This window comes from Podarcis muralis, chromosome 12, assembly GCF_964188315.1.
Source record: "Podarcis muralis chromosome 12, rPodMur119.hap1.1, whole genome shotgun sequence".
NCBI lineage: Eukaryota > Metazoa > Chordata > Lepidosauria > Squamata > Lacertidae > Podarcis > Podarcis muralis.
The window spans coordinates 2,089,293-2,112,713 of NC_135666.1; the positions used below are offsets into that span (position 1 = coordinate 2,089,293).

The window sequence follows — 23,421 nt, forward strand, 5'->3', positions numbered from 1 at the left end:
ACCCCTGGGTCAAGATTAGGGCCTGGTATACCAAATGGTATGCCGCTCTACCTCCTGATGTAACAGTTGATTCCAAAGGGAGTTGGTATGTTGCTCTGCTTCCCGATGTAGCACCCGGACCAGCGTGCGGGCCTCGTTGAGCAAATGGGGTTGGTACAAGGCTCTACCTCCCGATAACCAACTGGATATCCTCCCCCCACAGCAAGAACGGTCTAAAATTCGATAGATTTCGACCGTTTCTGCAAGTTCCCGTACCAGAAGTACCCACGTACGCTGTGCGGTGTCATGGACGATGACCCACAGTGGGAGAATGGGGTGTTGCAGTGCTACCACCTCACTCAACCCGTGCGTCCAGCAACCAACGAGTACGCCCTCTCTTACCACCGGCAAGACGAACCATTCGTAGCAGAGGTCAGCAGGCCACCAGGGGCGATATGGCTCGGTAGGGTATAGGTCCATAAGACATATAGCAACGCAATAAAGAAAGGAAGAGAGAAAAGGGGACAGTCTTTGTGAATGTCCTTGTGAGGATCAATCGCTGGACCTCATTGCCCGTGGCCCAACACGTTCCCGGTAGCGTCAGACACAAGGTGATGATCAGCCGCAGGATCTCGGTGCCCGTGGCCTAACGCGTTCCCGGTAGCGTCAGACACAGGGGTTTTTGGAGAGAGTCAGCTTCAGAGGGTCAGCAGGATTTCCTTTGCACGTCCAGGCACCCTCTGACTTCTTCAGACGCGTGTGATGTACCCAGGGCATCACCTCGGCTACTTTCACCGCAGTTGGGGTGGAGAGGAGGACGGTGTACGGACCTCGCCACTTGGGGATGAGAGGGTCGTGCCTCCACTCCTTCACGTAGACACTGTCACCCGGTTGGAACTGATGGACTGGTTCAGCGAGGCTACACGGCGTGCGTTCGAGGGAATACCTGGAAAGGGAAGCAAACACACGGGACAGGGATTGCACTTGTTCCTAGGTGATGTGATCTCCCACCCGCCCCAAACTGGCGGGGATGTCTCTGACGAAGGGGGGTGGCCTGCCATACAAGAGCTCAAAGGGTGATAGGCTCAGTCTCTTGGCTGGGGCACTTCGGATTCGAAATAAGGCAATGGGCAGGACATCTATCCAGTTGAGTCCCGTCTCTTGGGTCAGCTTGGCCAAGTGGGTCTTCAGGGTGCGGTTCATCCGCTCGGTCTTTCCGGAACTCTGGGGTCTGTAGGCTGCGTGTAGCCTCCAGTTGATCTGCAGCGCCCTGCACACTTCTTGCACCACTTTATCAATGAAGGCGGGGCTGTTGTCACTGCCAATACTCCTGGGGAGGCCAAATCGGGGTATAATTTCATTCAACAATTTCTTGGTCACCTCCCGGGCCTTCTCGGTCCTGGTAGGATATGCCTCTATCCAGCCTGTCAGCGTGCAGACAAACACGAGTAAGTATTTGATGCCCCTAGCCGGAGGCAGTTCAGTGTAGTCCACTATAAGGCTCTCCATAGGGGTGTAGCCCATGTGTTGTATGCCTGGTGGAGGAAGGTGACCTTGTGTGCTGGTCCCGGGGGTAAGGTACCGTGGGTGTAGCAGAGTCCACACGAAGAGGGGCGAGGTCCGAGGCGGAGAGCCGGGCGGGGAACAGGAACGCTGGAACAGGAGGCTGAGCAGGGAACAGGAACACCGGATGGTCGGGAACAGGAGGCCGAGCAGGGATCAGGAACACAGGAAGGTCCGAAGCCAACAACGACGTTGCTCCCGCAACCTGGGGCTGGGCTGACTGGGCTTTTATCCTCTTCTAAGGCCAGGGGCGGTCCCGGCCCCCAGGAGCCCTGCCTCCTCTGGCCTTAAGGCGAGCACTCCTCCTGGGGGCAACCAGTTCCCTTCGCCTCTCTGCCCTAAGCCTCTGCAGATCAGGAGAGGCCGAAGGGTTACTGGGCCCTGGAGGAGGCTCACCTGTGGCCACTGAGTCGTCAAGCCCCTCTGGGGCCAGAAGGGCTTCACCTGGGGCCAGCTCCTGATGCACTGCCACAGGTGCAGGCTCTTCAGCATCTAGGCCTTGCCCCAGTTCAGCCGGCCCTGGAGGCGGGGACTCCTGTGCAGGCTGGGATTCCTCTGTTTCATCCTCCGAATCGGAATCCCAGGCCATCACACCTTGCCTCGGGTTGTTCTTGGCACACAAGACACACTTTTGGGAGATAGCAGCAGTTAGTTGAGATAGGTTGGGGATGTAGAATATTCTCCCAAGGTGTGCTTTAGCAGCTGGGCTTCCTAAATGAGTGGACTCATGGTAATTCTTGACAATCACACTGGCCAGATGCTGGGGCACAAAGACCCGGTTGTCTGGTAGGCGAAACCATCCTTCATGGAGCATTCCTCCTTCTTGGCGCGCCCACTGTTGTTCATCAAGGGTGTAACACGGCTTCACGTCGTCCGGAGTGAGTTCTGGGATGAGGGCGGCGGCGACCACTGGCGGAGGTATCAGAGCTGCTTCACGAGCTGCTTTATCTGCCTTCTGGTTGCCTTTAGTGACCAAGTCCCGGCCTCTCCCATGGCCTTTGCAGTGCATCACCGCAATCTCTTCGGGGCCCCATACAGCTTCCAGTAACGTCTCAACTTCTGGACCGTATTTCAGGGCTTTCCCGTGGGCTCCAATCAAGCCGCGCTCCTTCCAGAGGGCTCCATGCGCATGCAGGGTCAAGAAGGCATATTTGCAATCTGTGTAGATATTCGCCTTGCATCCAGCTGCCAATTGCAGGGCCCTGGTTAGTCCAATCAGCTCAGCCTTTTGGGCAGAGGTACCGGGGGACAGGGGTTCTGCTTCCACAACTTCCTCATTGGTCACTACAGCATATCCTGCTTTCCGAACGCCGTCCAAAATGAAGCTGCTGCCATCTGTGTAATATACAACGTCTGGATTCTTTAGCGGTTCGTCCTTCAGATCTGGTCTGCTAGAATAGACCTCATCCATCACTTGGAGACAATCATGGTGTTCCACGCTATCCGTGTCTGGCAAGGGTAGTAGAGTAGCTGGATTAAGGGTGTTGACAACCCGTAAATGTATTCTAGGATTTTCACATAAAAGTCCTTGGTACTTGGCCATGCGAGGATTGGTCAGCCAATAGTTTCCTTTTAATTCCATGAGGGTGAGGATTGCATGTGGCACATTCACGTACATTTCCTGGCCAAATGTGAATTTGCCCGCTTCTTCAACCAGGGTGGCTGTGGCTGCCACCGCTCGCAGGCAGGGTGGCCATCCTTTCGCCGTGGGGTCTAATTGTTTGGAGAGATAGGCGATTGGCCGGTTCCAGCTTCCTAGCTTCTGAGTTAAGACTCCAGCCGCCACACCATTCTGTTCATGTACATATAGTTGAAACTCCTTCCCGGGATTTGGCAAACCCAGGGCTGGTGCGGCCATGAGGCATTGTTTGATAGATTCAAAAGCTTCTTGCTGGGCTGGTCCCCACTCAAAGGGGTCCCTTTCTCTTCCTCTGGTGCTTTCGTTGAGGGGTTTTGCTAAAATACTGAAGCCTGGGATCCAGATCCTGCAAAACCCTGCAGCTCCTAGGAACCCTCGCAACTGTTTTCTGGTGGTGGGTTCCTTCATGCAACAGATAGCTTCTTTTCTCTCGGGTCGCAGTGCCCTCTGCTGGTGTGACACATTAAAACCTAAGTATTTTACTTCGCTCTGGCACAATTGAGCTTTTTGTCGGGAAACTTTATATCCCGCCTCCCACAGCAGGTGGAGCAATTCTTCAGTACCCTCCCTACAGGTCTCATAGTCCACTGCAGCCAGGATGATGTCATCAACGTACTGCAACACCACCTTGTGGCCAGGTACGGAAGGATACTTTGCCAAGTCTTTTGCCAATGCTGTCCCAAAGAGAGTGGGAGAATTCTTAAAGCCCTGCGGGAGTCTTGTCCAGGTGAGTTGCCCCTTGGCACCAGTTACTGGGTCCTCCCACTGGAAGGCGAAGAGGGGTTGGCTTTGGGGGGCCAGGCGGCAACAGAAAAAGTCATCCTTGAGGTCCAGGACGGTGAAGAAGGTGGCTTCAGGTGGAATGAGACTCAGCAAGGTATAGGGGTTGGGCACGTTGGGGTGTAGGGTCTCTGTGGCTTGGTTGATGACCCTGAGGTCCTGTGCGGTAGTCATTGGTCTGAGGCTTTTTGACCGGAAGTCAGGGGGTGTTCCACTCAGATTGGCAGGGTTTGAGTAGTCCATATTTGAGCAAGCGGTCCAAATGCTTTTGAATGCCTTCCACCGCTTGGAGTGGTAAGGGATATTGTCTTATAGACACTGGCATTGCGAAAGGCTTCAATTTGACTATGATAGGTGGTATATTGATGGCTAGACCCGGAGGATTGTCCTCAGCCCAGACGCCTGATGGCGCTCTGAGATTGCTGGGTATCTGGCCGCTGCAGGGGGCTGGCTGTGGCTCTGTGGCTAGAGCTGCTATAAGTCCCCATGAATGCTCTCTAGGCACTGTGACTGACATTATGCCGCTCGCCTGTGGAGGCAGTTTCAATTCGGGTCCTTTAGGGGTGAAGGTGATTTGAGCCTGTAGTTTGGAGAGGACATCCCTCCCCAACAAGGGCACGGGGCATTCAGGTATATACAGAAACTGATGGGTCAGGTGTCGCCCCCCGATCTGACAGTCCAAGGGTTGCAGAAAAGGTTTCCTTGAGTGGTTGCCAGTTGCCCCAACTATGCTCACTGTTCTGTGGCTTTCCCGTTGTAGGGGCGTGGTTATCACCGAGTATTGGGCTCCGGTATCGATCATAAAATCTACAAGTCGGTTCCCTAATTTGATTCTGACCATGGGTTCTGAGTGGGAACCTGAAAAGGTTGGCTGAGTGCCTACAAAGGAGGAACCTGGTCTGTCCTAGTCTTGGGATTTTCCATGGCTGCCAGGCCTACAAGGTCTGTCCGGTCCGGCCCTCTGGCATATCGTCCGTCCACTAGCCTGCCCCTGCGCTCCAGTCCTCGGTTTCTTCCCATCCGTCCTGGCTGATTCTGAGGACATTCGTCTTTCCAATGACCTTCCTGCTTACACACTGCACACTGGTTTCTTCCTAAAACTTGACCTCTGCCTCCTCCCCGGCTTCGGGTCTCTGAATGGCTGCGGCGGACCTCTCGGGTCCCTGGGTTGTGAGCCATTGCCGCGGCTGTCACTGCTGCCTTTTCCTTCATCCATTGCTTTCCCCCCCTCTTTTCAACCTCTCCCCTTTGTTCAAACACTTTCTGGGCAATGGCCATAATTTGAGATCTAGACATGCCCTGGAACCCGGGTTGTTTTTGGATCTTTGTTCTGATGTCTTTGGCACATTGTCCTATGAAGGCGGCATTCACCATTAACTCATGGGCAGGGGCTTCGGGATCAAAGGGGGTCCAAATTCTGTAAGCTTCCACCAGGCGTTCCAAGAAATCGCCCGGACTCTCATCTGCCCTTTGCACGACCGCGAATCCTTTCTTGAAGTTATCTAACATGCATTGTAGGGGAGTTACTGGACCCTTCGAGCCTCCCCCTCCCATATTCAGTATGGCCCTGTGCAACGTCCCCACACCAAAAATTCACAGACTCACAGACTCAATTCACACTTTGCCCGGACGATGTCACTCTTTCCAAACATATACTTTTGCTGCAGACCGAGACTTGAACGAGGTCGCCCTGTCAAGAAATTCGCGGCCCTACTCACGCTTGACCAAAGGGACGCTAAGCCCTGGCCACTCATACACTCATACATACATCCTTTAACATACATGCACAAGAAGTGCCTCTTTCGTTGGACGTTACACGATACAGTAACCTCCCAGTTCCCCCCTTTTCCTTTTTCCCAATACTTTAACGTGGGTGACTGTCAGGGACTTTCCCTTCACAGCCACACGCCACGTTGGAGATGTGATCAATATCTCCCTTCTCCTTTTAAAAGGAGGTCTCCCTATTTCCACAGGACTTTCCCCAAGTACTCACCCCAGCCGGCTGCCCTGTCCTCTCAACCTCGGTTCTTCAATCCGTTGCCTCCTCTCCCAGGGTGCAGCAAGGGTCAAGATGCCTGCCACTATCCTCCGAAGAAAGGGTTCGGTGCGCGCCAGATCGCGGCTGGGCTTTGGCCCCCGCTGTCCCTGCCCAGAAAGGGCAAGGGAAGCTGCCTTCTGGTCTTTTGGGGACTTAAGGTCCCTAATCCGAATCACCTAGGCACCAGAAATGTTAGGGACTTCAGGATATAGACCAGAAATGCAAAGACAGGCAGCAGTAAGTTTTAAAAAAAAAGTTTTATTCAATTGGATTTTTGTCAGACAAAAATGCAAAAGCAAATGGGTACATTCAGAAAATTGAGAGAATGCCCCCCTCCCCTCAGGTGCAGACAGTTTTTATACCCTCGGGCAAAGCAAAGGTTCAGCCCCTCAGCACCCCCCTTTAGCCAATGATTAACACTTCTTATGCATATTCATAAAAAAGCTCTACCAATCAGAATTGGCGACAGCCTTGGTCTGTTTCAAGCTGCTGCATCCACTAGATGTCGTTCTAGGCTTATTAACTGTCTGACCTCTTTTACAATTCCCAGTAAACCCTCAGCCACCTGTTTTCTCAGAAGCACGTCCTGTGGTTTTAACAGTTTTCTGCCTGAATCTACTTTTATGCTTCTGCGGTGAGCTAGCTTTCCTGTTTGTGGCAGCAGTCTGCTACAGGTGCAAACTGTCTAACCACACTTGGTTTTGCATAGCTGCAGTCTTGCTTTTGCGAAGAGAAATATCTTTTGGCTTTTTAGCTTGCTCTCTAAGATGCTCTATAAGATGGCTTTTTGGCTTAAGAAATGGCGTCAGTCTGGCTCCATCACTCCTTCAGAGACACTACAGATGAGACAAGGCAGATGAGACAAAGCAGATGTTGGACACGACAAGTGGGAATACTCCCTCAGAGGCGCCTTTCCCTGCTGGTGTTACAACTAAGTGAAGAACGTGTCAGAAGTCCGTGGTTTGCCTTGAAAGAGGGACAGATTTACACTTGAGAGGTGACTCGAGATAACAAGGAGAAATAGCAGGTGGTAGCTGAAGAATGAGTGCACATGCTCAAACGCTTCATGAATATTATAGAACACACCTCTGTGGGAGAAATGGCTAATTTGAATGATCAAGTAATGTATGTAACAGATGGGAGAACATATTAAGGAGCAAAAATGAAGAAGGCCTTGCGGGAAGCCTGTAAAGTGTATTTTCGTAACCAATAGGAACTGGAGGAGGGATATTCGGACGGTTTAACCTAATAAAATTATCTGTGATGTGAACTGGAATGCGCACTCCCTCTTTCCAGAATGGGTTGGGGGGTCTTTGCCCGTGCAGTGCTGTGACTCCTTTCACATCTGAATCCCTCTGGGCAAGATCCCCTGGACAGTTTTTGTCTAACAGCCCCCCCCCCCATAAAAGTCCCACAGGCAGGAATGGGGAAGCCCAGGAAGGTGGGGAGAGGGAGGGGTGCATGTTTCTCAGGGGGCAGCCCCTCACCATGGGACTCTCCCAACGCCAATTAAAACCAAGAGGGACACCTGCCATCCTTTCCCTGTGTTTCCAGCCAGAAAACCAGTTTATACTGGGCTCCCAGAACCATCTGACCCCATTTCCCACCCCAGAGCGGGGCTGGACCAATCAGAAGCCTCTGCATTAGACAGCTGGCCAATCCTCTTTCTTCACCGACTTTCACCCACTTTCCTGAGGGAGTTTTCCTCCTGAGTCTTGGCTGCTCCCCCTCCCAGCTTCTTCTTCATTCTCTTCCTGTTTCTAGATGATGATACATAGATGATGCCTTCCTGGAACAGATGGCCAAGCATGCAAAAGGAAGGGAGATAGTAGTAATGGGGGACTTCAATTACCCGGATATTTGTTGGATGTCAAACTCAGCCAAGAGCATAAGGTCAAACAGATTCCTCACTGGACTTGCAGACAACTTCATTGTCCAGAAAGTGGGAGAAGCAACAAGAGGAACAGCCATTTTAGATCTGGTCCTAACCAATGTTGATGACCTGGTTAGTGGGGTAGAAGTGGAAGGATCATTAGGCGCGAGTGATCATGCTCTTCTGAAGTTTACTATACAGCGGAAAGGAGCAGCCAAGCATACTAGGACTAAATTTCTTGACTTTAAGAAAGCCAACTTCATAAAACTTAGGGAAGTGCTGGGTGAGATCGCATGGACAGTAATACTAAAAGGAAGGGAGTTCATGATGACTGGGAGTTTGTTAAGAGGGAGATAGTAAAAGCACAACTTCAGGCAATACCAATGAGACGGAAACATGGAAGGTGCCTAAAGAAGCCAGGGTGGCTATCTAAAGAACTTTTAACTGAGTTAAGATTAAAAAAGGATGTGTACAAAAAATGGAAAAGGGGGGAAACCACCAAAGAGGAATTCAAACAAATAGCCAGCACATCTAGACACAAAGTCAGAAAAGCTAAAGCACAGAATGAACTCAGGCTTGCTAGAGAGGTTAAAAGCAACAAAAAAGGCTTTTATGGGTATGTTCATAGCAAAAGGAAGAACAAAGAAACAGTGGGGTTACTCAGAAGAGAAGATGGTGAAATGCAAACAGGGGACACAGAAAGGGCTGAACTCCTCAATGCCTTCTTTGCCTCAGTCTTCTCCAATAAAGAAAGCAATGCCCGACCTGAAGAATTTGGAGCAAATGATTCAGCAGAGGAAACACAGCCCAGAATAACTAAGGAGATAGTACAAGAATACTTGGCTAGTTTAGATGTATTCAAGTCTCCAGGGCCAGATGAACTGCATCCAAGAGTATTAAAAGAACTGGCAGATGTGATCTCAGAACCACTGGCAGTCATCTTTGAGAATTCCTGGAGAACAGGCGAAGTCCCGGCAGACTGGAGGAGGGCAAATGTTGTACCTATTTTCAAAAAGGGGAAAAGAGAGGACCCAAATAATTACCGCCCAGTCAGTCTGACATCAATACCAGGGAAGATTCTGGAGCAGATCATTAAGCAAACAGTCTGTGAGCACCTAGAAAGGAATGCTGTGATCACCAATAGTCAGCATGGATTTCTGAAAAATAAGTCATGTCAGACTAACCTGATCTCGTTTTTTGACAGAATTACAACCCTGGTAGATGAAGGGAACGCAGTGGATGTAGCCTACCTTGATTTCAGCAAGGCATTTGACAAGGTGCCCCATGATATTCTTGTAATGAAGCTGGTAAAATGCGGACTTGACTATGCTACCACTCAGTGGATTTGTAACTGGCTGACTGACCGAACCCAAAGGGTGCTCATCAATGGTTCCTCTTCATCCTGGAGAAGAGTGACTAGTGGAGTGCCACAGGGTTCTGTCTTGGGCCCGGTCTTATTCAACATCTTTATCAACGACTTGGATGATGGACTCAAGGGCATCCTGATCAAATTTGCAGATGACACCAAACTGGGAGGGGTGGCTAACACCCCAGAGGACAGGATCACACTTCAAAACGACCTTGACAGATTAGAGAACTGGGCCAAAACAAACAAGATGAACTTTAACAGGGAGAAATGTAAAGTATTGCACTTGGGCAAAAAAAATGAGAGGCACAAATACAAGATGGGTGACACCTGGCTTGAGAGCAGTACATGTGAAAAGGATCTAGGAGTCTTGGTTGACCACAAACTTGACATGAGCCAACAGTGTGACGCGGCAGCTAAAAAAGCCAATGCAATTCTGGGCTGCATCAATAGGAGTATAGCATCTAGATCAAGGGAAGTAATAGTGCCACTGTATTCTGCTCTGGTCAGACCTCACCTGGAGTACTGTGTCCAGTTCTGGGCACCACAGTTCAAGAAGGACACTGACAAACTGGAACGTGTCCAGAGGAGGGCAACCAAAATGGTCAAAGGCCTGGAAACGATGCCTTCTGAGGAACGGCTAAGGGAGCTGGGCATGTTTAGCCTGGAGAAGAGGAGGTTAAGGGGTGATATGATAGCCATGTTCAAATATATAAAAGGATGTCATATAGAGGAGGGAGAAAGGTTGTTTTCTGCTGCTCCAGAGAAGCGGACACGGAGCAATGGATCCAAACTACAGGAAAGAAGATTCCACCTAAACATTAGGAAGAACTTCCTGACAGTAAGAGCTGTTCGACAGTGGAATTTGCTGCCAAGGAGTGTGGTGGAGTCTCCTTCTTTGGAGGTCTTTAAGCAGAGGCTTGACAACCATATGTCAGGAGTGCTCTGATGGTGTTTCCTGCTTGGCAGGGGGTTGGACTCGATGGCCCTTGTGGTCTCTTCCAACTCTATGATTCTATGATTCTATGATTCCTCTTTCCCCCATTGTTTGGGGGTCAGCTGGGTCCCACCCCACCCCCCATGGCCAGGAGGAGCCCACAGGGGCAGCAGCGCTAGGAGATGGCATTTCCCACCCTTTTCTGAAATAGGCAGGAACACCATATTGTATCTTCTGGAGGCCCCAGCCACTCCCAGAGATGCCATGGCTCCCCTGTGGGCCACATGGGTCCCACGCTTTTGGGGTTTCTCCTCCTGGCTGAAGGAGGGTGGCACCTTTGGGTGCCAGCGCTCACGGGGTATCCTCAGCCGCCTTCCTGCCATGATGGCTTTGCCTCCGCAGGGCGGCCTCTTTCCTCGCCATGTTTGCCCAACAGAGGAGGCCTCTCCATTGGAAGAGGCCAGGCAAGCGGCCTCAAAAGAGGAAGCCATTTTGGAGAAGAAACAAGCTTGGCTGTTGTCTGCTGAGGGTCTTCTTGGGGGCTGCAATGGCCAGAGGAAGAGACAGCCCCCCCCCCCCAGCCTGAATCCCCTGCAGGGCCCTGGGCAGCAACCAGAGCCTGCATCAGTTTCCTTTCCCAAGGCCTTGGAGGAACCTTGGGGTGCGGAAGGAGGAACCCCAAATGGAGACCAGGCTCCTGACAAATGGGGAAAGGAACTTTATATGGCCTCTGTGAAAGAAAACTCTGGGTTGAGAGACTACTCAGCAGCCCAGCTCGTTGGGGTACAAGTCCCCCACTGGTCCATGTGGTCAGTAAAAGAAGGAAATTCCAGCCAAGTAATTTGGAGCAAAACAGCAGTCAGTAGACTTAGAGCCTTTATTGTTGCGCAACAGGTTCAAATAGTATGAACTCTGAGCATGGGGCGACATTAACTTTTAAAACTTTTGCACCACATCCCAGAATATCCCCCCTCCCTTCCCCACAGGTGGGCGGGGTTTGCAGCACCGAGCGGGGCTCAGCTGGGCGGGTGCCACCTACCTGCTTGATCCGGCCTTTGACCTGCCCTTGGCCAGGGAGGACAATGGACGGCCGGCCGGGGGTGGGCCTAAGGCCAAAAGAAAAGAGGATGACTCCATTGCTCAAGCCTCTTTTGCTGTTCTTCCTTCCAAGATCAGGAGCGTGTCCAGGCGGCTGGATTGAGGTAAGTAGCCAGCCTTCTTTGCTTTGCCTGGATGGGGGGCGGGGGAGAGCTTTGGCCCCTCCGCCAGGCTAGGCCGCATTTTTGGCATACTCTGTTGGGCACGTTGCGGCCTTTTCGGCTTTTTGTCCGCAGCGTGGGAGGGAGCTTGACTGCTCTGCCACTGGCTGCTGGCCTGAGCCCCATGTTTTATATTAAGATTCCTTTATTTTGAATGAAGGAGGACACATAAAGGAGGACAGTTTTCCAGTATTCACACATTCCAAGAGACCGGAGACTTTTTTGTTAGGAATCATGACAACGGAAATTAAGAAGTCAAATAGACCATTATTTATCTATGCCACAACTGCTGCCAGGATTCTAATTGCGAAAAGTTGGAAAAGCGAAACCATCCCCTCAAAACTCAAATGGCAAACCAAATTGCCAGCATACTTACAGTTCAGAAAGTGGTGTTGGGGGGTGAGTGTTCAGACCCCTGGGCTCTCACTTGTGGGATACCTCAGGGTTCTGTCCTCTCCCCCATGCTTTTCAACATCTACATGCAGCCGCTGGGAGAGATCATCACGGGGTTCGGGCTGGGTGTTCATCAGTAAGCGGATGGTACCCAGCTCTACCTCTCTTTTAAGTCAGAACCAGTGAAGGCGGTGAAGTTCCTGTGTGAGTGCCTGGAGGTGGTTGGAGGATGGATGGCGGCTAACAGATTGAGGTTGAATCCTGACAAGACAGAAGTACTGTTTTGGGGGGACAGGAGGCAGGTGGGTGTGGAGGACTCCCTGATCCTGAATGGGGTAACTGTGCCCCTGAAGGACCAGCTGCGCAGCCTGGGAGTCATTTTGGACTCACAGCTGTCCATGGAGGCGCAGGTCAATTCTGTGCCCAGGGCAGCTGTTTATCAGCTCCATCTGGTACGCAGGATGAGACCCTCCCTGCCTGCAGACTGTCTCGCCAGAGTGGTGCATGCTCTGGTTATCTCTCGCTTGGACTACTGCAATGCGCTCTATGTGGGGCTACCTTTGAAGGTGACCCGGAAACTACAACTAATCCACAGTGCAGCAGCTAGACTGGTGACTGGGAGCGGCTGCCGAAACCATATAACACCGGTCTTGAAAGACCTACACTGGCTCCCAGGACGTTTCTGGGCACAATTCAAAGTGTTGGTGCTGACCTATAAAGCCCTAAAGGGTCTCGGCCCAGGATATCTGAAGGAGCATCTCTACCTCCATCGTTCTGCCCGGACACTGAGGTCCAGCTCCAAGGGCCATCTGGTGGTTCTCTCACTGCGAGAAGCTAAGTTACAGGGAACCAGGCAGAGGGCCTTCTTGGTAGTGGCACCCGCCCTTTGGAACACCCTCCCACCAGATGACAAAGAGAAAAATAACTACCAAACTTTTAGAAGACATCTGAAGGCAGCCCTCTTTAGGGAAGCTTTTAATGTTTAATAGGTTACTGTATTTTAGTGTTTTGTTGGAAGCCGCCCAGAGTGGCTGTGGAAACCCAGCCAGATGGGCGGGGTATATTATTATTATTATTATTAGCAGCAAGGATAACCAGAACAGTAAGAGGAAATACAATACAAGATGGTAATAAAGAATGGAAAGTAATCAAAGAATATCTTAAAGATTACTGTGATAACAAAAGCTTTATGGCAGATAATAATAATATTTTATTTATATTTTTTTAAAATAATTTTTATTAGGTTTTCACATTTTATATAGACAACACAAACACACAAAGACAAAAACAAAACATGTATAATTTCAAATCCTTATTTTCTTAACCACACTCCCTGACTTCCCCTCACCTCCCCTTCGTACATCCTCATTCCAATAGTTAGCTCAGCAAGTTCTTATCTCTCATCCTTAGAGTATTATTATTATTATTTTAACTTAGCTCTTCTTAATTAACCAGATTTATCTTATACAAATCTCTTATAAGCATTTGATCCTTTTCTAAGGTCGACCCAGGTTCCCTTCCACAAATTTCCCATTTTTACATTAAATATTGATCATACTAACTAAACACAAAAGTCCTAATTTTTTTTTGAAATTTCACTCTCACCCCCTCCCTTCCCTGGTTTCAATACCTTTCCAAAGAAGTGTCCACAATAACAGCTCTTAGCCTGGATTTCTCACGTCCGAGGCCTTCAAATCTCTGTCCGTCCCTCTCTGCCGGTTTTGTTGGTAGTCCTTTATGTTGGTCATTAAGTCTCGAAGGAGCTCTAACACAATAAAGTCAAAGTTTCTTCCAACCAGTTTTCCATATTCAGAAGGGTAGCCCCAATCCTATTTCTTATTTCTTTTAAATCCAGATATTCCAAGTGTTCCAGGGGCTCCCTCTTTCATCTTAAACAATGTAGGCTTCTTGTTGGTACTTTCCACCTGTACTTCTTCCACTCCTTCCCTCTCATCTAATTCTGAAGATATCTTTTCCAGTTCGGCTGCAGAGTTTTTTTCAGACAAGTCCTTAACACAGTCAGCAGAATTGCTTACTTTAGAAATCAAGGTCGCAATCCCTGTAGCCATAGCTGTGCTCTGGTCTTGTAACTTTCCCACGAGAAAGAACATTTTTTCCAGCTCAGCCTGTAATTTTCCATCTGCAGCCATTGTAATGTCTCAGAATTCCCCCTAGAGGGATTCTGGTTACTTAGTAATCCTTCTCCAACAGTCCATTACTTTGTTATTTATTCCTTCTTTGTTTCCAACAACTTAAATTCAAATGTAGCAGATTTAATCCGCAGAGGTAGTATATAACAGATTTTTCTAATTTTGACAGCTCGTTTGACAGCTGTCAAACTCCTTATTTCTCTTCAACAGGCTCTCACACACAGGGCGCTCCCGGGTCCGGGGGGGGGGGGGTTACACAAAAGCTTCTAAAAATCAGCTCTTATTCTTCAACACAAAACTTCTTATGCCAATCATGGAATTAATATCTTTTATCTCACAGGGATGAAAGTGATCTCTCCACCTTAGTTATCCGATTCTTGCTTTAAATAATCTGTAGGGAGGGGGTGCGGACTTCCCTTTAGCACATCCCCCGGTCGTACCGAATTCAAGGAAATAAATTTTAAGTCCAAATTCCGTTCTACTCACGGGTTGTTTCTTTTCAGGTCCGAATTTCAGGGGGAAAAGTCAGCGCTCTCCGGCCATGGCTCGCGGCTTCACTCCACTGAGGTAGCGGTCAACTCACAGCACCACGCCACCCTCCGTACCCTCTCCGAAGCATTTAAAAAGGCTATTCGTGGGTCGGGGGGCGCTTAAGGTGCCCGCCGAGTCACCAAGTCTGCAGGCTTCAGCGCCTGCGGTTTCTGAGGGTCTCCGCGTCGCCGCCGCGGCAAGACCCGTCCCCAGTAGAGCCGATTCCCTCCGGAGCTCGGAGGGAATCCGCCATTAACCGATCACGCTAACCTGGAAGTCCAATAATATTTTATTTATATCCTGCCCACCCCAGCCGAAGCCGGGCTCAGAGCAGGTAACAACAGTATATCGAATGAGTCCTTTCATATAAGGAAATATTGGAGAAAACTAGAACCAAAAAGGAGAATGTGAGGTGTGTGGGGGCGAAGATTTAGGAAACTAAAAAATTTAAGTTCAAAATAGTACAATGTGTATAGTCGGAAGGCTTTTCTTTATCGTAAATAACATCATTTTCAATTCTTCTACTTTCTCTCTTTTCTTTCATTTATACTTTTTGTGTATTCATAATCTGTAATGTTTGAATGTAATGTTTTATATTGTATGTGTCAGGAAACTGACATCGGAGCAGAGTGGAGAGGCTAGGCTCCCCAATGATGCCGGAGAGGGAACCCGTACAGGGGGAGAGAGGGCTTCCGCTGGGGAAGAAAGCCAAGGTGACACCAGGATGAAAGAAGGGATTGAGAGCACTTCAGAGGGGAGGCTCCGAGACTCTTCAAGTGAGGTCAGTGAGGAGAGTGGAGGACCACCGGTGGGGACACCCACTCTGCGCAGAAAGCTTCCGCGCAGAGAGGCGAGACGGAGGTTGTCCGTGAAGGAATTCTTATGTTGGAAGAAGTTTAGGAAACGCCCACTGATGGATTCTGCCAGCGACTGAAGCAGTCGTGCCCAAGGGGGGCTGCTCAGCCGGGGAAAACGCAACCGCCTCATGCAGTTTGGAGCAGGTGGAGGTTTACACACAAGCAACCCCAATTCCCATGATAGTATGTATTTTTAAAATTTCGGTATAATAAAGGTTTAAAAATTATCTAAAACAAGAAGATACCTGTTTCTCGAATCTACCAGCATGACTTTGACCAAACTGCGGGAGGCAGTGGAACACCGAGGTGCCTGGTGTGCTCTGGTCCATGGGGTCATGAAGAGTCGGACATCACTAAACGACTAAACAACCACAACAAAAACAGGAAGAGGGGGGAGGGACCTGCAAGGAATGCAGGGAAGGAAAGATCTCTCAGGGTGGGAGATGGGGAAAAGAGGGGGGCACCCAGGGGAGAGCTGTGGGAGCCTGCCTTTCTATGGGTTGATAAATGATATGATATATATGATACAAAGGTTATAAAGGGTATTTTTAGTTATTCTCCCCCCTTCTCTTTTTTATACACTTGTGTTTTGCAAGGGTTGTTTAATAATTTTTCCTTTTTTCCTTTTTGGTTGTCCCTCAGTGTGAATTCTTTGATGGGAAGTGAGACTGTCCCTGAGACTGAAGCTTTTCCCACACTCCTGACATTGAAAAAGTTTCTCCCTGGTATGAATTCTTTGGTGGATACTGAGCTTAGTCCCCTCCCGGAAGCTCTTTCCACATTCGAAGCACTGATAGGGTTTCTCCCCTGTATGAATTACTTGATGGGAAGTGAAATTGGTGCTTCGACTGAAACTCTTCCCACATTCAAAGCACTGATAGGGTTTCTCCCCTGTATGAATTCTGTGATGATAACTGAGATGGGAACTTTTTCTGAAGCTCTTTCCACATTCGAAGCACTGATAGGGTTTCTCCCCCGTATGAATTCTTTGATGGGAAGTGAGATGATCCTTCCGGCTGAAGCTCTTTCCACATTCGAAGCACTGATAGGGTTTCTCCCCGTATGAATTCTTTGATGGGAAGTGAGATGGTAGCTGTAACTAAAACTCTTTCCACATTCCATGCAGTTATAGGGTTTCTCTCCTGTATGAATTTTATGATGGGAAGCGAGACTGTACTTCCAAGTGAAACTCTTTCCACATTCTCTGCACTGATACAATTTCTCCCTACTCTTTGTTCTTTCATGTGAAGTGAAGCTATCCCTCCTAACGAAGCTCTTTCTTTGATGGGAGGTGGACTGGGAGGTCTGACGGATGTTCTCTCCACACTCTGAATATTTATATGACTTCTCTGCTATGTGGATTCTGTTCTGGTCCCCCTTGTTCTTCTCTTCCAATTCTTCACCATCTGCAATGAAAAGAGAAGCTAATTAGAGGCTCGGAAAGAAATGGCGCTCCGGATTATTGAACAAAGTCGTCCCCCCCCCCCGCAAGACTTGAGAGTGCTCTGTTTCAGCCTCAAGCAGACATCCTTGGAGTCTAACTTAATGTCATTGTCGATGTGTGGCATCTTTGACCCCCCCCAGCATTTCTGCACGCCTGCGGGTCACGTGACTCTCTTGAAACTGGTGGGGCCACACTGCCAGCATACTGTGACAGGGGCGCAGATGACACAGAAGCATCAAATCCTGACCCCTCCCCCAGCAATGAACTGCCATGGTAGTGTAAGTCATGCAAACTCTGCATCGCTGTCCTGGACCCAAACCCCACTCAGAGCGAAGGGGACATGGTTCACATCCATTATTGAACAAAGTTAATAAATGCTTGTGAAAGAGGAAGAACTGGAGAGAGTTAGGTGTGAGGCCTTACTATGGTTTTCACTGCCTTTGTTGATTGGTATTAACTGACATACTGCTTGGCTTTAATCTGGGATAGATTCTGTTTGGCTCAATCCTGGAATCCACTCCATCTCCGAGGTCAGTCAAATGCAGACAGAAGCCAAAACAACAGACCTCACAGAAGTTTCAACTTCCCTAAAAGCTCTGAAGCCAATATTTAAGAAGGCCTGGGAGGTTTAGACAAGTCTGGTCCATGTTTAAAAAGGCATGACTAGATGGAGAACATTCACAGAGGAAAGAGTTTATATCCTTCCATTCAGGGTTCACAGTGGGGATGTTAGAATCCCAGACGCTGTTGGTCTCCCTCCAAACAGTGGAGGTTCAGGCAGGCAGGTGGAGGAGCCTGAAAAGGTGCTCCCCTTCTCCATCTCCATCCGCCTGCCTGCCTCCCCCCACCCCCAAACTGAGCAAGCCTCAATACCTCTCCAGCTCCTTTTTTTTATAATATTTTTTTATTGCGTTTCTTTTCATAGGTTCATAAATTCAAGGGCATACAGAAGTAAGAAACAAGAAACAAATTATGAAGATACAAAATAGAAAAAAATAGATATATAACAGTTCCACTTTCCATAATTTACCACTGTCAATTGGACCTCCTCACATCTTCCAACCCTTGCGTTCTTTACAATACCAATGTCAGCAATTTGTTACCTTATTTCATGACTTACTGTGACTTTCAATTATTATGTTTCCAAATTCAAAATGTTGTAACTCAATTTTAGTACCTTTAAAATAAACATAATATGTTTGTTTCATAATGCCTCCTCTTTTTTGTTATCACTTACTTTATCATTTACTTAATCAAATTGCTAAAGCATAACATTTCCTAATCGTATGAATCTTAAGATTCATACAACTTATAATGTTTTTGCAAATAGTCTTTAATTTTTTTCCAGTCCTCCTCTGTTGTTTCCTCGTCCAAATCTCGGATTCTGCCAGTCATTTCAGCTAACTCCATGTAGTCCATCAACTGCGTCTGCCATTCTTCCAGTGTGGGTAAATCTTGTGTCTTCCAGTGCTTCGCAATGAGAATTCTTGCTGCTGTAGTTGCATACATAAACAAAGTTCTATCCTTCTTTGACACCTTCTGGTCCACCATGCCCAGGAGGAAGGCCTCTGGTTTCTTGGGAAAGGTATATCTAAATACCTTTTTCAGTTCATTATAAATCATTTCCCAGAAGGCCTTCACTTTTGGGCAGGTCCACCAGACGTGGAAGAATCTCCCTTCTGCCTCCTGACATTTCCAACATTTATTATCAGACAGGTGATATATCTTAGCTAACTTGACTGGGGTCATGTACCACCGGTATACCATTTTCATAATGTTTTCTTTCAAGGCACTACATGCCGTAAACTTCATTCCGGTGTTCCATAACCTTTCCCAGTCCTCGGACATAATGTTATGCCCGACATCCTGTGCCCATTTTATCATAGCAGATTTAACTGTCTCATCCTGTGTGTTCCATTTAAGCAGCAAGTTATACATTCTCGAAAGTATTTTAGTCTTTGGTTCTAACAGTTCCGTCTCCAATTTCGATTTTTCCACCTGGAAACCAACTTTTTTATCCATTTTAAAAACCTCTTGAATTTGAGCATAATGTAGCCAGTCTCGCACCTTGTTTTTTAATTTGTCCTGGCTCTGCAACTTCCAATTATCTCCACTTTTTTCAATTATTTCCCAATATTTTGGCCAGTGGGCCTCCATATTGGGTCTTTTTTGAGCCTTGGCCTCCACCGGTGATAGCCACCTCGGGGTCTTACCCTCTAGTAAGTCTTTGTATTTCATCCAGACCGCAAAAATTGCTTTTCTGACAATATGGTTTTTAAACAATTTGTGAGCTTTCACCTTGTCGTACCACAGATATGCATGCCAACCAAAAGCATTGTCGAACCCTTCCAGATCTAGGACATCAGTGTTCTCCAACAGGAACCAATCTTTCAACCAGCAGAAGGCTGCGGATTCATAATACAGCCTCAGGTCCGGCAGGGCAAACCCCCCTCTTTCTTTCGAGTCAGTTAGTATTTTAAATTTTATTCGGGGCTTTTTGCCCTGCCAGACAAACCTAGATATGTCCTTCTGCCATTTTCCAAAACATTCCACTCTGTCCACGATCTGTAGGGTTTGAAACAAAAATAACATTTTCGGCAATACATTCATTTTTATAGCTGCGATTCGGCCCGACAAGGAAAGTTTCAATCTTGACCAAATTTCCAAATCCTTTTTAATTTCCAACCATCCATCCATCCATGTCCACATCTCCACTCCCCTGGAACTCACCAGATCTCTTTGAGATCCCTGGGACGGAACACTCAGAGGTTGTGGGGAGGGATGCGGGAGACAACCTGACCAGGTCAACTGTCCATCTTCCTCCTTCCATCCTCGCTAGCTTTGCAGGATCCGTCTCTTTCATCCTTCTGATGAGTCGAGGAGCCTGGGAGAGAGGAAGAAGCAAAGGGAACCTCAGAGGCCCTGCAGGGATTCTCCTGCCCTAGATATTCTCCTGCCCCTGGAGAAGCACAAATGGGGCAGCCCCTTTCCAACAGAAGCCCCTTTTCTAAACATCTCCAGTGGTTCCAATTTCACCTGGTTGCTCCTCACTCCACTTCCTAAGGCTGGCATGGCCTGCACAGTAGTGACAGGAGAGTAGATCCCATTTCACACTCTTTGAGCTCTCTCACTGCAAGCCAGGCAGATGTTGTGGTCCTATTTGCCTCTGTCAGGGGTTGCCTGGGGACCAAATCTGTATGTGGAAGCAGAGGAGCTGGTGATGCCACATTTCTGAAATATTATGAGATGAATACACCACTCCCCCTTAAATATTGTGTGTGTTTATACACGATTTTCGCAAGTCTCCAATCTCAAAATGTGGCCCCCACCCTGGCATGGAAGCCATCAAAGTCTGATCTTCCACATGTCCTAAATCTGTGGTGTTCTTAAGAACACCAGGCATGTATTGTTGTTTTTGCAGAGTCCTGAACACAGCGGAAGGATGAGCAGTACATGCCACATGCTTAACTTTACTTTATCTACGCTTCAATGCTGAGAGATTACAAACATGCATCTTGCCTCTGCGAGAGCAGAGAAGCAACCTCCTTCTCCTCGGAGCACCGAGAAAACAGTGACAAACAGGAAACCAGTGTACGTCACATCCAGTCTCCCATTCCCGTGGGAAACCCAACAGTACTCTGACTATGGAATGCAAAACATTGTCCCGTGACAAGCACTTCGCTGCAGAGTGAAGAGAGCAGAAACCAACATGTATACCCTTTATAAACTCCAGAGGTGAGCTTTACACTCCTCTTGTGACAAGATTCCGAAAGGCTTAGGGTAGCTTGAAAGAGCTCACCTATTTTGAGACTGCACCAATTTCCATTTCTTGTTTATCAAAACCCACAGACGCTCTGCTAGATTTTTCCCCAGAAGGTTTTACAAGTACCTTTCAGGATGGTTAGAATTTTATTGCAGTCAGCCAAAAAGGATTTTATGCGTTCCATGTCCTCTGTTAATAGTACAAGCCACCCAATGACTGATAATCCCTCCTCATTTGTCCAGTAAGGTTGGGAGAAGGAGTCTTTTATCCTTGTTTAGCATTTCCTGAGGATAGATCTGAAATCTGCTTTCACATTAGTTCGTCTACTTGTTTAGTCTAAATAGGGGAGAGACACGTTTTGTTGCATCTGGGGCAGAGGAAGTGGCCCAGTTGTGCTGCTGCAGATGCAGAAGGGCTTTTCTTCTCCCTGTGCTCCTCCCATCTGCAAATGTTCCCGTCTGGCTACAGCCTCTGTTCAGAAATGTGACTTATCCCTCAATCTGAAGGGGGTTTCTTTGCATGCCCCCATGCAGTGGCGTAGCAAGGTCAGGTGTTAGCCGGTGCGGAAAATTTCCTGTCACTCCACCCCCCCCCATTGATTTTGCTTTGACTTTATTTCATATTTTCTTACAAAGGAATGTGGATTCTGGGCCTCTGATAACAAGTAGGCCACTGGGGACAGATACTTAAAACTACAGGATGGGTTGTGTGTTGGCTTCTGTTATTTTATTTATATTTATTGTTTATTTAATAAAGTTTATTTTTAAAAACCTGCAAAACTGTTTACCAAAAACAAAAAAGAAAAATTAACAACCCTACTTTAAAACATACAAAAGCTAAACTATTAAAACAGATAAAAATTCCTTCAGCTTCCCAAGCATCTGAGTAAGCTTGCCTAAACAAGACTGCTTTTAGCAGGTGCCTGAAAAGAGTCTAGCAAAGGCACTATTTATTGGGATTTCACCATGCTCTGTATTATCTGAAAAGGAAAACATTTATTTAAAAAGCAAGACTGCACAGCCTGGGAGTCTCATCATGATCAGCGGGACTTATTCCTGAGCCGACGGTGCATAAGATGGGCTACAATCCTATGCACGCTCTGCATCCAACTTGTACCTAAAAATCTTCACAAACCTGCACCAGAGAGTTGCAGAGTAGGAAGGGACCCCTGAGGGTCATCTAGCCAACCCCCTGGGGCAATGCAGCAATCTCCACTAGACCATCCCTGACCGACGGCCATCCAGCCTCTCCTCTGTGTGCCTTCTCCACGAGAGGTCTGGGTGGTGGCAACACAAAAATGAACCTTTTTCTGCAGTGGTTCCCCATTCGGGGGAAGGTCTACCAAGAGAGGCTCGCCTGGCACCTTCCTGACATCTTGAGGTGCCAGGCAAAAACCTTTTTCTATAACTGGGCCTTTGGTTGGTTAGCATTCTATGGCCTTTTCAATATGTTTGTGGGAGGAGAGATCATTGCCTTTGTCTTTGTTTCATTATGCATTTGGTGTTCTAATTTTGCATGTTTATGTTGTGAATCGCCCTGTAAACTTTGGATGAAGGGCAGGATACAAATTTAACAACAACAACAACAACAACAATAGCAGCAGTGAACAGCTACAGTCAGTCAGGGGTGCCAACTTGAATAAAATATTAGGAGGGAGCAGGCATCGGGCATAGCCAGGCGTGCTCTGGTCCAGGGGGTCACGAAGAGGCAGACACCACTGAACAACAACAACGGATTGCTTTGAAGGGATTTCTGCACCAGGTCAAGGAATCTGTTGCCCCCCAATTACACCCCCCCCCACACACCCACACCTGTATTTTGCCCAGCCAAAGGTGCAACTCTACCTGAAGCCCAGGAAGGAAGCAGCCAAAGGTCCTTGATGACCTCCCTCCACCCCCCCGGGCGCCCCACCTTCCTTCCCCGGCTTGTTCTCCCCCTTTCCTGCCCCTTGCCCAGCCTCCTCCTCCTCGCCGCCCCTCTCGCCCCAACTCCTCGAGCGACGCCCGCCTGCCATTTCTCCCCTTCCTTCGCTGCTGCCTCTCCTTTGCCTTCTGCCCTGGCTCTCCGCTCTCTGACTTGGGGGTCTCCCTGCCCCCTGGGACCCCCTTCTCCCCACGGCGCCCTCAGGGGGAAGAGAGAGGAGACTCACCCAGGAAGCTTTGGCCAAGGGAGAGCAGAAAGCAGCAGCCTCCTCTCGGCTTGCAGGAAGGGAATTGGGCCAGGGAGGACCTTCACTTCCGGTGCCCTCTAGGAATCCAGCTCGGCTCCTCTTAACCCTTGCCAAGCCGAGGGCAACGAGCCCGCCTCTCCATCCGCTTCTGCCCCTGCGCTCAAGGGGCTGCCCCCCTTCCCTCCCTCTGTGCCAAGGAATCTGCCCCAAGGAGCCTACATCATAGCAGACTAACAGCAAGGGAGGCGAGGGTGGCCATGGGGGGGGGGGTTACCTTGGCTCTCCCCTCCCCCGAAATAGAGGCTCCAGGATCCCAAGGAAAGGCTGGGATGGAGAAGAGGCGGAAGTCTGCGCGGTGGCAGGAGGTGTCTTGGGCTCAGAAATGGCTCCATCAAGACACCCCCCCCCCCCGGGGAAAAACCCTCCAGCTCAACGAGTGGGTGGGAAGGATGGAGGCGGTGGCTTCCCGGCCAGGAGATCCCCCCCCTCCCGAAAATGATCTCTCTCCCCCCCCAGCGGATTTTCCTGCTTCTGCAGCCGCTTTTCATCCCAGGAAAAATAGAGGAGAGAGTGTCCCATGCAAGGAATGAAACGCCCACGCGATCCTTTGGGTGGGGCAGACTCAAGACAGATGTGGAAGAGAAAAGAAATGACCATGCCTGCCTGCATGGGAGAGTAG

At 48.8% G+C, this 23,421-nt stretch overlaps 1 protein-coding gene across 1 annotated transcript in view; it reads right to left on the minus strand.

Moving 5' to 3' along the window:
- Positions 1–22,822, minus strand: part of LOC144324987 (uncharacterized) — a 48,531-nt gene extending 25,709 nt beyond the window's left edge. The window contains 4 exon segments of the mRNA XM_077916681.1: positions 16,005–16,424; positions 16,427–16,771; positions 19,540–19,693; positions 22,722–22,822. Of these exon segments, the coding sequence (XP_077772807.1) occupies positions 16,005–16,424; positions 16,427–16,771; positions 19,540–19,672 (898 nt within the window). The 5' untranslated portion in view covers positions 19,673–19,693; positions 22,722–22,822.
- Positions 22,823–23,421: the final 599 nt, after the last annotated feature.